The sequence below is a fragment of the Stenella coeruleoalba genome, assembly GCF_951394435.1.
Source record: "Stenella coeruleoalba genome assembly, chromosome: X".
Classification (NCBI taxonomy): domain Eukaryota; kingdom Metazoa; phylum Chordata; class Mammalia; order Artiodactyla; family Delphinidae; genus Stenella; species Stenella coeruleoalba.
In genome coordinates, this window is record NC_137152.1 from 93,957,366 (window position 1) to 93,969,318 (window position 11,953).

General features: G+C 65.1%; 1 protein-coding gene across 1 annotated transcript in view; it reads left to right on the forward strand.

Annotated features, from left to right (window-relative positions):
- Window positions 1-9,772, forward strand: part of LOC307180959 (uncharacterized protein) — a 29,075-nt gene extending 19,303 nt beyond the window's left edge. Inside the window, exons 4-5 of the mRNA XM_079911638.1 lie at window positions 2,345-2,418; window positions 9,415-9,772. Of these exons, the coding sequence (XP_079767764.1) occupies window positions 2,345-2,418; window positions 9,415-9,662 (322 nt within the window). The 3' untranslated portion in view covers window positions 9,663-9,772. The remainder of the gene's footprint in view (window positions 1-2,344; window positions 2,419-9,414) is intronic.
- Window positions 9,773-11,953: the final 2,181 nt, after the last annotated feature.

Consider the following 11,953-nt stretch of genomic DNA (forward strand, 5'->3'; position numbering starts at 1 on the left):
TCCTCGGTGGGCGAGCCCGGCCCCGAACCCCACCGCGTGTGGCTTCCACACCTACCGCGGAGGCGTGCCGGGCGGCCAGGTTCGGCCCGGGAATGCTCCCAGTGCTCCGAAGCCAGCCCTCCTCCCCGTCACGGGCCTTCCCCACGGTATGCACAGGCAGGGGCTGGAGGCCGTGCTGAAAAAGCTTCCGCTTGATGGCACTGTTGCTCCAGAAATGCCCAGCGCCTTCGCAAGCGTGGCCTCTCCCTCCGCCCTTTGCGGATCGAAAAAGGCCCAGGGAAAAAGGCCCAGGGAGGCCCAAGAGCCACCCAAGCCTTCCGAGTGGGGGGGGGGGACCTACTGGGGGGTTGGGGGAGGCGGTGTCTCTTCCTTTTGGGGCTTCTCCTTGGCAGTAGGAGCGCACAGGTAAAGACCTCCCAAGGAATCCGTGCCTCGGTGGGTCCATCTCCACACCCCTCTGGGAGGGGTCTGGAGTCCACGTTGCCTGGCCCACAGGTCCTGGCGACCGGGACCCTGTCATGTCTGCACACCTGGGGACGGGCATCCACCTGGGTCGTGTCGGGCAGGACCCTGGCTCTCTCAGGACATTGATTCAGAGCCAGAGGTGGCACAGGGGCCTGGGTTCCTCGTCTTCCCGCGTGGTTGCCTCTCTGCTGTTCTCATCCCGCTACGTGAACTGGCTTAAGGGCTCAGGAGCAGGCCCGAGAGGGTCTAGGCCACTGTGGCAGCGGGAGGCACTGACGGGGACCCAAGGGAGCTGGGGCACATTGCCCCTGCTCACCTCCAGGGGCGTCAGGCGGTCACTCTGCCACGGAGTGCCCGGGGTCGGGGGTGCAGGGAGGTGGTTTGGAGTTGCTGGGACAGGTGTACATCCCAGCGGCTCCCCTCCGTCCGCACAGACAGATGACCCTGGGGAGGGCCATCAGTTCAGTAGACCCTCCTGGGGAGCTCTCCATGGGAGTGTGTCTGTACTCTCGCCTCAAACCCCCCCCCCGGACTCGTTCGTCGGTTCATTCACTCGTTCCCTGCTCCACTCGTTCATTCGTAAGCACGCAGGTACACGAACGTGTGCGTGGGCGCGCGTGCGTATCACGTGTGCGTCGTGCGTAAGCTCGTGTACGTGCGCCTATAGAGCGTGTACAAAAGGTCCCTTCTCTCGTACTTTCTCCCTGTAACCGCCTCGGGGGTGCCGCTGTGGATAGAACTTTCTCCCGGTCAAAGCCAAAGCCCTGGCCGTTGCTCGATGGCCGCTCCCAAGTTGTCCCCGTCTGCGGAGGGAAGCACGCGTCATTTCTGCGTGCGTATGTGTGCTCCCGGGGTTGAATGCAGGTGGGGGCAGCGGGCCGCAGAGGGCTGTGTGCATGTCGCCTGCTCCCCGGCCCCAGCAGGCTCAGGTAGCGATAGGTAGTCTTCTGCCTTTTCGGCTGCTCTCACGGCGCTATAGGCGTGCCGTGGCGTCGGCGCGTCTGTGCGGAGTCGACGTCGTGTCCTGCTAGGTCCCCTCCGTTTCTTTTCGGACAGCTGCCCAGGGTAGGGTGCCCTTGTCTGTGCCCGGAGGCAGGAGCGTAGGGTGTCTCACGTGCCCCTCCTCTTTGGACGCTAGGCTTCCGCCTTGTTCCTTCCTCTCCTCTTCTGTCTCCCACGGAAGTGGCTCTGAGGCGCGGGCCACCGAGTCTGTCGTTACCAGGGTGTGGGTGAGCGTGACCAGGGTACGTTCTCCGGCGTCGGCGTCCACCCAGAGGAGAGGAGCAGGGTAGATCTCACGTGGGCCACGTCCCAGAGCACGTGCCCTTTATGCCCGGAAAGTACGTGCGGTGGACCTTTGTGCGGCCAGAGGGGAGACGAGTGGGTGCCCCTTTACCCACGCGTCCTAGGAACTGCTGGGAAGTTGTGGAGGACGCGCGCGGGCTTGCCAAGATACCTGGGGGTGTCCCGCCATAGTCCCACGTGTGCAGAGCCGAGGAGACAAGCTCCGCGCCTGTCAACGCCAGGGTGTGATGGCTGTGCTTCCCGCCGGAAGGAGATTTAGGGGGAATGACGGGATCAAGGTTTTCACTGGACGCGCTTCTTTGTGTACAAACTGCTTCTGTCTAACGACCCCCCCTGCCCCGGCTGGCATCCGTGCCATTTCCGAAGGACGCGTGGAGTTGATTCTTCACGCTTGCGCCTCGTTTGGAAGTTTTTGGTTGGCCCGGGGGTGCCGGTACACTCGAGTAGGAACCGGAGGCACTCTCTCTCGAGGTTGTGCGGGCGGGGGTGTACGCGGACCCCCCCAGCCCCCCGTTCACCGGCACCGTGGTGGTCCCACACTGAGTGATGGGCGTTCGGTTCTCTCTCGTTGCAGAGGAGGCAGAGCGGAAGGAAAGGAGGAAGAGGGAAACCGGGGACGTCGGTCATCTCCAGGCGCTGGTGTTCTGGGTGAGTGCGTGCTCTTTTGTTCTCTCCCCTTCCCCCGTCCGAGATAGTCTATTTCATCAGAGGAAAAAGTCAGTGATTCTGCTAGTTCAGCAAGGCTCAAGAAGGAGGGACTCCCAGGTGGGATCGTGGCACGGGGACACTGGTGTACTGTGCCGGAGTTCCTGGCCACGGTAGGAAAGGCTCTCGAGTCAGATCCTGACTGGGGGGCCGGAAGAAAGAGGTGCGTGGACGAGCATCTGTGTACGGTTACCCTAGGTGATCGGTGCGTAGCATTTGAGGTCCGTGCCCTGCGGGGGCGGGGAGAGTGGAAAGGGATCGGGCCCGGGCCGCTTGCACCGGCACCAGGGCCCGGTCTGGGCTCCAGCCTCCGTGAAGCCAACCGCCCGTGACGTGATCACTCGGCGCCCCACCTCACGCCCGAGAAGCAGCAGTGCCAGCCCAGCCCGACGTGGGGGCCGGCGGTGGGGAGACCCTTTGAGGGGGAGCCAGGCCTCGTGGGCTTTTTGCCTCCTGTGCTCTGAGTGGAGCCCGTGATAGCCGTTCCTCCCGTCCTCTCCTGATCGCTCTTGGGCCCGGCTCTCTCCGCCGTGGCCCTCCACCAAGCCAGGAAGGACTCGGGGACGTGCCCTTGCGGGATGATGAAGAGGGGGCGCCCGCTGGGCGGCGTGGAGGTTTGGCACGGGGCAGCCCTCTGTGGGGCTCCTTGCACTCCCCAAGTCTGCCTCTTGACAAACCAAGGAACTTGACAGTGTGGGGCCTTCCGGGAGGTGTACGTCCCCTTCTTCCGTGTGGGACATGTCGCCTGAGTGGGTGCGTGACCGGCAGCCGGAGGTGTTTTCTTTCTGTCTCTGTTTCTCCCTTCTCCTTCCTGTCTTCTGTTGAAACAGTCTTGCCGGGAGGAGGACGCCTCCTACCCTGGCTCAGAGTAATTGAAGGCTTCTCCAGGCGGGCTGGTGAGCGTGTGGCGCCGTGGTTTAGGGAGGGGTCGGCGGCGCGGCTGACGTTCCGTGGTTAGCGAAGGGCGGAGGCAGGGTTCGAGCAGCAAGGGCAGCGTGGCATTTCTGGGGTGACACTGCCTTCCAGAGGACCCTGTTTGGCCATCCCAAGAGCCCTTCACGGTAATATCTGGGCGTCGAGTCAAGTCCTCCGGCGTGGGGCGTGGGTCCCGGAAGACGTGCACTCAGCACGGCGGGGCTCTTGCGGCTTTTCTTTCCTCGACGCACCTCAGTACCGCGGCTTGAAAGAATTGCCAAGGCCCGGAGGCGCAGCAGATTCGGAGTCAGAGAAAGAGAGGAAGGCGTGCTGAGACAAAAGCCAGGGAAAAGGAGAGAAGATGCGATCCCGTCCCGTCCCGTGCCGTCCCTCCGGTTCTTTTCAGCACGGAGGAGGCGTGGTGCTTCCCGAGGCGGCGGTGGACCAGAGCTCTCTTCTCTTTCCAAGGCCTCGTGTCCGCGGAGCACTTGGCATCCAGAGTGTGTTCCTTCAGCCAACATGGGTGGGGCCGGTGGCGGCAGTGCCCCCAGTGGCCCACCCCGCCCTCCACCCAAGTCAGTGCGACCAGGCAGGCGCTGAGAGGGTGCTTAAGGGCAGGAACCTGTGTCTAAACCACATTCGCCAGTGCACCGCAAAGAAACTAAAGAGGAGTCCGCGGTGGCTCCCAGTCGCTCCGAGGTGTAAAGCACAGCGAGTTGGCGGGAGCCTACACCCACCCACACACCCACCCCGGGGGTGTCTTCCCATCCCTGGCCTTCCCCTGGGCGGTGTCAGGAGACTGACCCGCTCCGGCGTCTCTGGGGCAGCGCCCGGCGGCCCTCCCGACGGACCCGTGCGTGCCACCGTCCACGCCTGGACACCAAACCCCACTGCCACCCTCCCGCCCCCGGGCCGCCGCGGGAGAAGAGCCAGGTCCTCGGGGGAAGTCCATCGTCTTGGCCTAGGAGGCCGAGCTCGTCCCGCACCGCGTCTGTGCCTGTGGGCTGCCGGCCCTTTGCTTCGTTCGGGCTGCTTGCCCCTCGGTGACTGGTGAGAAGGTGCCTCGCCGGGCACCGGCCAGACGTGACTGGATCTCTGTGCTCACGCTCAGAGTGTTTCCCGAGGCGTTAGGCAAATGTGGGCTGCTAAAGACACAGCTGCCGGTCCAACGGCTGGGTGCCTGGATGGGGAGTCATAACGGCAGGCTAAGAGGACCCCACAGAGACGAGGCCCCGCAGGATGCAGGGCCAGAGTTTGAGGCGCGCCCCTCTGAAGTGGCCGGGTTGATGAGCCATCCTGCCTTTGGCAGGTTGGGCAGAGGTTGGCATTTCGTTTTTCCCTCGGCAAAGGGCAGAGGGAGAGGGCCTGGGGGAGGGGAAGGGGCAGGGCAGGTTGGCATTCGTGGTGCAGTAGTGCCATCAAGAGGAACGGGTCCGCCGATCCCGCGAACCCTGTACCCGTCCCTTCCTGGGGAGGAGTGACGAAGGATCGAAGTCGGGAACACTGGACAGTGGCCCCGGGAAGTCAAGGGCTCCGCCTGGGAAGGGGCGGGAAGCGTGGCCCAAGGCCCGGCGGTGCCGTGGACGCTCCAGAGACGGGCAGTGGCACAAGGCGCACAGCCCGGCCGCCTGGCGTGTGGGGCTACAGGAAGTGGAGTCTCGGTGGACCCTGGTGGCCGCCACGTCTGGGCGGGACTGGAGGAAGCTGCTCCGAAGGAGGCCGGGCCGCGGTTCTGCGGGCATTTGGCCGCGTGTCCCTTCCCCTCGGCGCCAGAGGAGGTTCGGCCTAGGCGGGCCCAGGGCCCCGGAAGCCTCTCGCGGCCCAGCCAGAGACCACCGCGGGCAACGGGAGTTCCGCCGCCCTTGGCGGCAGCGGCCGAGGCGGGCCCACCGACCTTCTTGTGTCCAGCTCAGAGACGACACGTGGAGCCTGGCTACCCGGTGCCGAGGGCGGCCGAGGCCCAGCGAGAGCTGGCAGTCCGAGTCCAGAAGGGGACGGCGCTCGCGGGACGCAGGAGCCACCGCAGGAGGAGGCCTTCACCTGAGCCGAAGAGTCCAGTCAGTCGGTGGCTGCGCTGCCGTCTCGCGCGGTCTCCGGGATGGTGGCCCAGGCCTGACCTGGCCTGTCCCGAGGGCTCCCGGACGGGGCTCTCGGAGAGGAGAGGGCAGGACACGAGAGGAGAGGAGAGGAGCTGAGCAGAGCCCCGCCGAGTGGACCCCCGGGCCGTGCATTTGCAGCAGGCTTCAGCTTTCTCCCCACGAGGCCCTGAGCCTCAGTTCAGCGATGAGAAGGAAAGGCCCCGGCTTGCATTGCGGCCTGGCCCTCCGGGTCTCGGCCCTGTGCTTGCACCTGCAGCCCAGCCAGGGAATCAAGGGGAAGGCGTCTGAAGAAGCTGCCTGAAGCTCACCTCTGATGGACTGAGAGGAACGCCTCCCCTGCCCCCCTTGACCACCCTCTCCCCCATGACCAGCACTCGTCCAGCTTGTCTGCCAAGGCCGGGAACGAGGTGCATACTCCTGGGCACGCGGCGGTGCCTTCGAGTCCCCGGCCGACCCGATAGGCCTCTTCTGGAGCAAGCTGTGCGGTGGCCCGTTCCTGCCCTTTGGCCCAGCTCTTATCTGCCGGGGCGGGGGTGCGTGGTGGGCTGGTGTGTGTGTGGGGGTCCGGTCCCGGGGCGGGGTGCGGTGTGGGGGAGGGCTTCCGACTGGGAGCCAGGCTGGACCCCTCCCTCCCTCCACACGTACCCCTCCTGGAAGGGCGCCGAAACCCTCCCCGCGCCCCTCTCCTTTCGCGCCTGTGAGTCGCCCGACACGTTGTCAGGCCATCTTACGTGGGCAGAGCCTTTCCTTGGGGCCGGGTCCTGAGGTAGCTAGGCGCTCTGACTGGTGGCCCCCCGCAGGTGCTCTCAGCGTGCGCCTCTGGCCGGGGCCAACGGCGGCACCTGCAGAACGTGGAGCCGCTTGTGAAAACTCCCAGGAGTCTTCCCCAAACGAGAGGACCCCCGGGTCGTCCACGGGGAGGGAGGCCGAGGAATAGGGCGTCCCCCGGCCGCAGAGTTCCTGTTCCCGAGGTGAGCTCGGGTGCGGAAAACGGACCTGGATCCCCTCGCTGCGGACGGTGCCGTCCCTCTCTGCGTACCGATCGATCGTGGCCCACTTGGCGTCCCATCGCCAGTGGGTCCTGGGTACCCTGTGTCCTGCGGCACAGGAAGGGCCTCACGGGATGCGGCGGGGCCTGGGATCGGGACTCTCCATGGCGGGAGCAAGAAGTACAGAAACCGAAACCCAGATCCAACTGCGAGAGGGTGGAACGTGCACAGCGCCCCTGCATTGCTCTTCCTCGTCTGCGTCTGGGAGCAAGCACTAACGAGGACACGTTCTCCGGGCTGTCTGCAGGGTGCTGCCCCCGACAGGGGACCGGGCGGCCACCTCCTCCCCTTTCCCCGTGGTCCACGGTGGCTGGGCCCGGGGCCTCCGCCGGGGCACCGGCAGCGGGTCCTGGGTCCCCGGTGGCCCTGAGACCCCAGGGACCCCACTGGCCGGCCTCGCTCCTGCAGGGAGGGCCAGGATCCAGGGGCCAGATGCCCTGGGGTGGGAGCTTCAGCTCCCTGTTCCTGAACATGGCGGCTGCCGAGGCCACGGCCCCGAGGGTGGGGAGCGCGGCGGGCCTGGCAGCCAGGGGCTCCTCGGTGGGCGAGCCCGGCCCCGAACCCCACCGCGTGTGGCTTCCACACCTACCGCGGAGGCGTGCCGGGCGGCCAGGTTCGGCCCGGGAATGCTCCCAGTGCTCCGAAGCCAGCCCTCCTCCCCGTCACGGGCCTTCCCCACGGTATGCACAGGCAGGGGCTGGAGGCCGTGCTGAAAAAGCTTCCGCTTGATGGCACTGTTGCTCCAGAAATGCCCAGCGCCTTCGCGAGCGTGGCCTCTCCCTCCGCCCTTTGCGGATCAAAAAAGGCCCAGGGAAAAAGGCCCAGGGAGGCCCAAGAGCCACCCAAGCCTTCCGAGTGGGGGGAGGGGGACCTACTGGGGTGTTGGGGGAGGCGGTGTCTCTTCCTTTTGGGGCTTCTCCTTGGCAGTAGGAGAGCACAGGTAAAGACCTCCCAAGGAATCCGTGCCTCGGTGGGTCCATCTCCACACCCCTCTGGGAGGGGTCTGGAGTCCACGTTGCCTGGCCCACAGGTCCTGGCGACCGGGACCCTGTCATGTCTGCACACCTGGGGACGGGCATCCACCTGGGTCGTGTCGGGCAGGACCCTGGCTCTCTCAGGACATTGATTCAGAGACAGAGGTGGCACAGGGACCTGGGTTCCTCGTCTTCCCGCGTGGTTGCCTCTCTGCTGTTCTCATCCCGCTACGTGAACTGGCTTAAGGGCTCAGGAGCAGGCCCGAGAGGGTCTAGGCCACTGTGGCAGCGGGAGGCACTGACGGGGACCCAAGGGAGCTGGGGCACATTGCCCCTGCTCAGCTCCAGGGGCGTCAGGCGGTCACTCTGCCACGGAGTGCCCGGGGTCGGGGGTGCAGGGAGGTGGTTTGGAGTTGCTGGGACAGGTGTACATCCCGGCGGCTCCCCTCCATCCGCACAGACAGATGACCCTGGGGAGGGCCATCAGTTCAGTAGACCCTTCTGGGGAGCTCTCCATGGGAGTGTGTCTGTACTCTCGCCTCAAACCCCCCCGGACTCGTTCGTCGGTTCATTCACTCGTTCCCTGCTCCACTCGTTCATTCGTAAGCCCGCAGGTACACGAACGTGTGCGTGGGCGCGCGTGCGTATCACGTGTGCGTCGTGCGTAAGCTCGTGTACGTGCGCCTATAGAGCGTGTACAAAAGGTCCCTTCTCTCGTACTTTCTCCCTGTAACCGCCTCGGGGGTGCCGCTGTGGATAGAACTTTCTCCCGGTCAAAGCCAAAGCCCTGGCCGTTGCTCGATGGCCGCTCCCAAGTTGTCCCCGTCTGCGGAGGGAAGCACGCGTCATTTCTGCGTGCGTATGTGTGCTCCCGGGGTTGAATGCAGGTGGGGGCAGCGGGCCGCAGAGGGCTGTGTGCATGTCGCCTGCTCCCCGGCCCCAGCAGGCTCAGGTAGCGATAGGTAGTCTTCTGCCTTTTCGGCTGCTCTCACGGCGCTATAGGCGTGCCGTGGCGTCGGCGCGTCTGTGCGGAGTCGACGTCGTGTCCTGCTAGGTCCCCTCCGTTTCTTTTCGGACAGCTGCCCAGGGTAGGGTGCCCTTGTCTGTGCCCGGAGGCAGGAGCGTAGGGTGTCTCACGTGCCCCTCCTCTTTGGACGCTAGGCTTCCGCCTTGTTCCTTCCTCTCCTCTTCTGTCTCCCACGGAAGTGGCTCTGAGGCGCGGGCCACCGAGTCTGTCGTTACCAGGGTGTGGGTGAGCGTGACCAGGGTACGTTCTCCGGCGTCGGCGTCCACCCAGAGGAGAGGAGCAGGGTAGATCTCACGTGGGCCACGTCCCAGAGCACGTGCCCTTTATGCCCGGAAAGTACGTGCGGTGGACCTTTGTGCGGCCAGAGGGGAGACGAGTGGGTGCCCCTTTACCCACGCGTCCTAGGAACTGCTGGGAAGTTGTGGAGGACGCGCGCGGGCTTGCCAAGATACCTGGGGGTGTCCCGCCATAGTCCCACGTGTGCAGAGCCGAGGAGACAAGCTCCGCGCCTGTCAACGCCAGGGTGTGATGGCTGTGCTTCCCGCCGGAAGGAGATTTAGGGGGAATGACGGGATCAAGGTTTTCACTGGACGCGCTTCTTTGTGTACAAACTGCTTCTGTCTAACGACCCCCCCTGCCCCGGCTGGCATCCGTGCCATTTCCGAAGGACGCGTGGAGTTGATTCTTCACGCTTGCGCCTCGTTTGGAAGTTTTTGGTTGGCCCGGGGGTGCCGGTACACTCGAGTAGGAACCGGAGGCACTCTCTCTCGAGGTTGTGCGGGCGGGGGTGTACGCGGACCCCCCCAGCCCCCCGTTCACCGGCACCGTGGTGGTCCCACACTGAGTGATGGGCGTTCGGTTCTCTCTCGTTGCAGAGGAGGCAGAGCGGAAGGAAAGGAGGAAGAGGGAAACCGGGGACGTCGGTCATCTCCAGGCGCTGGTGTTCTGGGTGAGTGCGTGCTCTTTTGTTCTCTCCCCTTCCCCCGTCCGAGATAGTCTATTTCATCAGAGGAAAAAGTCAGTGATTCTGCTAGTTCAGCAAGGCTCAAGAAGGAGGGACTCCCAGGTGGGATCGTGGCACGGGGACACTGGTGTACTGTGCCGGAGTTCCTGGCCACGGTAGGAAAGGCTCTCGAGTCAGATCCTGACTGGGGGGCCGGAAGAAAGAGGTGCGTGGACGAGCATCTGTGTACGGTTACCCTAGGTGATCGGTGCGTAGCATTTGAGGTCCGTGCCCTGCGGGGGCGGGGAGACTGGAAAGGGATCGGGCCCGGGCCGCTTGCACCGGCACCAGGGCCCGGTCTGGGCTCCAGCCTCCGTGAAGCCAACCGCCCGTGACGTGATCACTCGGCGCCCCACCTCACCCCCGAGAAGCAGCAGTGCCAGCCCAGCCCGACGTGGGGGCCGGCGGTGGGGAGACCCTTTGAGGGGGAGCCAGGCCTCGTGGGCTTTTTGCCTCCTGTGCTCTGAGTGGAGCCCGTGATAGCCGTTCCTCCCGTCCTCTCCTGATCGCTCTTGGGCCCGGCTCTCTCCGCCGTGGCCCTCCACCAAGCCAGGAAGGACTCGGGGACGTGCCCTTGCGGGATGATGAAGAGGGGGCGCCCGCTGGGCGGCGTGGAGGCTTGGCACGGGGCAGCCCTCTGTGGGGCTCCTTGCACTCCCCAAGTCTGCCTCTTGACAAACCAAGGAACTTGACAGTGTGGGGCCTTCCGGGAGGTGTACGTCCCCTTCTTCCGTGTGGGACATGTCGCCTGAGTGGGTGCGTGACCGGCAGCCGGAGGTGTTTTCTTTCTGTCTCTGTTTCTCCCTTCTCCTTCCTGTCTTCTGTTGAAACAGTCTTGCCGGGAGGAGGACGCCTCCTACCCTGGCTCAGAGTAATTGAAGGCTTCTCCAGGCGGGCTGGTGAGCGTGTGGCGCCGTGGTTTAGCGAGGGGTCGGCGGCGCGGCTGACGTTCCGTGGTTAGCGAAGGGCGGAGGCAGGGTTCGAGCAGCAAGGGCAGCGTGGCATTTCTGGGGTGACACTGCCTTCCAGAGGACCCTGTTTGGCCATCCCAAGAGCCCTTCACGGTAATATCTGGGCGTCGAGTCAAGTCCTCCGGCGTGGGGCGTGGGTCCCGGAAGACGTGCACTCAGCACGGCGGGGCTCTTGCGGCTTTTCTTTCCTCGACGCACCTCAGTACCGCGGCTTGAAAGAATTGCCAAGGCCCGGAGGCGCAGCAGATTCGGAGTCAGAGAAAGAGAGGAAGGCGTGCTGAGACAAAAGCCAGGGAAAAGGAGAGAAGATGCGATCCCGTCCCGTCCCGTGCCGTCCCTCCGGTTCTTTTCAGCACGGAGGAGGCGTGGTGCTTCCCGAGGCGGCGGTGGACCAGAGCTCTCTTCTCTTTCCAAGGCCTCGTGTCCGCGGAGCACTTGGCATCCAGAGTGTGTTCCTTCAGCCAACATGGGTGGGGCCGGTGGCGGCAGTGCCCCCAGTGGCCCACCCCGCCCTCCACCCAAGTCAGTGCGACCAGGCAGGCGCTGAGAGGGTGCTTAAGGGCAGGAACCTGTGTCTAAACCACATTCGCCAGTGCACCGCAAAGAAACTAAAGAGGAGTCCGCGGTGGCTCCCAGTCGCTCCGAGGTGTAAAGCACAGCGAGTTGGCGGGAGCCTACACCCACCCACACACCCACCCCGGGGGTGTCTTCCCATCCCTGGCCTTCCCCTGGGCGGTGTCAGGAGACTGACCCGCTCCGGCGTCTCTGGGGCAGCGCCCGGCGGCCCTCCCGACGGACCCGTGCGTGCCACCGTCCACGCCTGGACACCAAACCCCACTGCCACCCTCCCGCCCCCGGGCCGCCGCGGGAGAAGAGCCAGGTCCTCGGGGGAAGTCCATCGTCTTGGCCTAGGAGGCCGAGCTCGTCCCGCACCGCGTCTGTGCCTGTGGGCTGCCGGCCCTTTGCTTCGTTCGGGCTGCTTGCCCCTCGGTGACTGGTGAGAAGGTGCCTCGCCGGGCACCGGCCAGACGTGACTGGATCTCTGTGCTCACGCTCAGAGTGTTTCCCGAGGCGTTAGGCAAATGTGGGCTGCTAAAGACACAGCTGCCGGTCCAACGGCTGGGTGCCTGGATGGGGAGTCGTAACGGCAGGCTAAGAGGACCCCACAGAGACGAGGCCCCGCAGGATGCAGGGCCAGAGTTTGAGGCGCGCCCCTCTGAAGTGGCCGGGTTGATGAGCCATCCTGCCTTTGGCAGGTTGGGCAGAGGTTGGCATTTCGTTTTTCCCTCGGCAAAGGGCAGAGGGAGAGGGCCTGGGGGAGGGGAAGGGGCAGGGCAGGTTGGCATTCGTGGTGCAGTAGTGCCATCAAGAGGAACGGGTCCGCCGATCCCGCGAACCCTGTACCCGTCCCTTCCTGGGGAGGAGTGACGAAGGATCGAA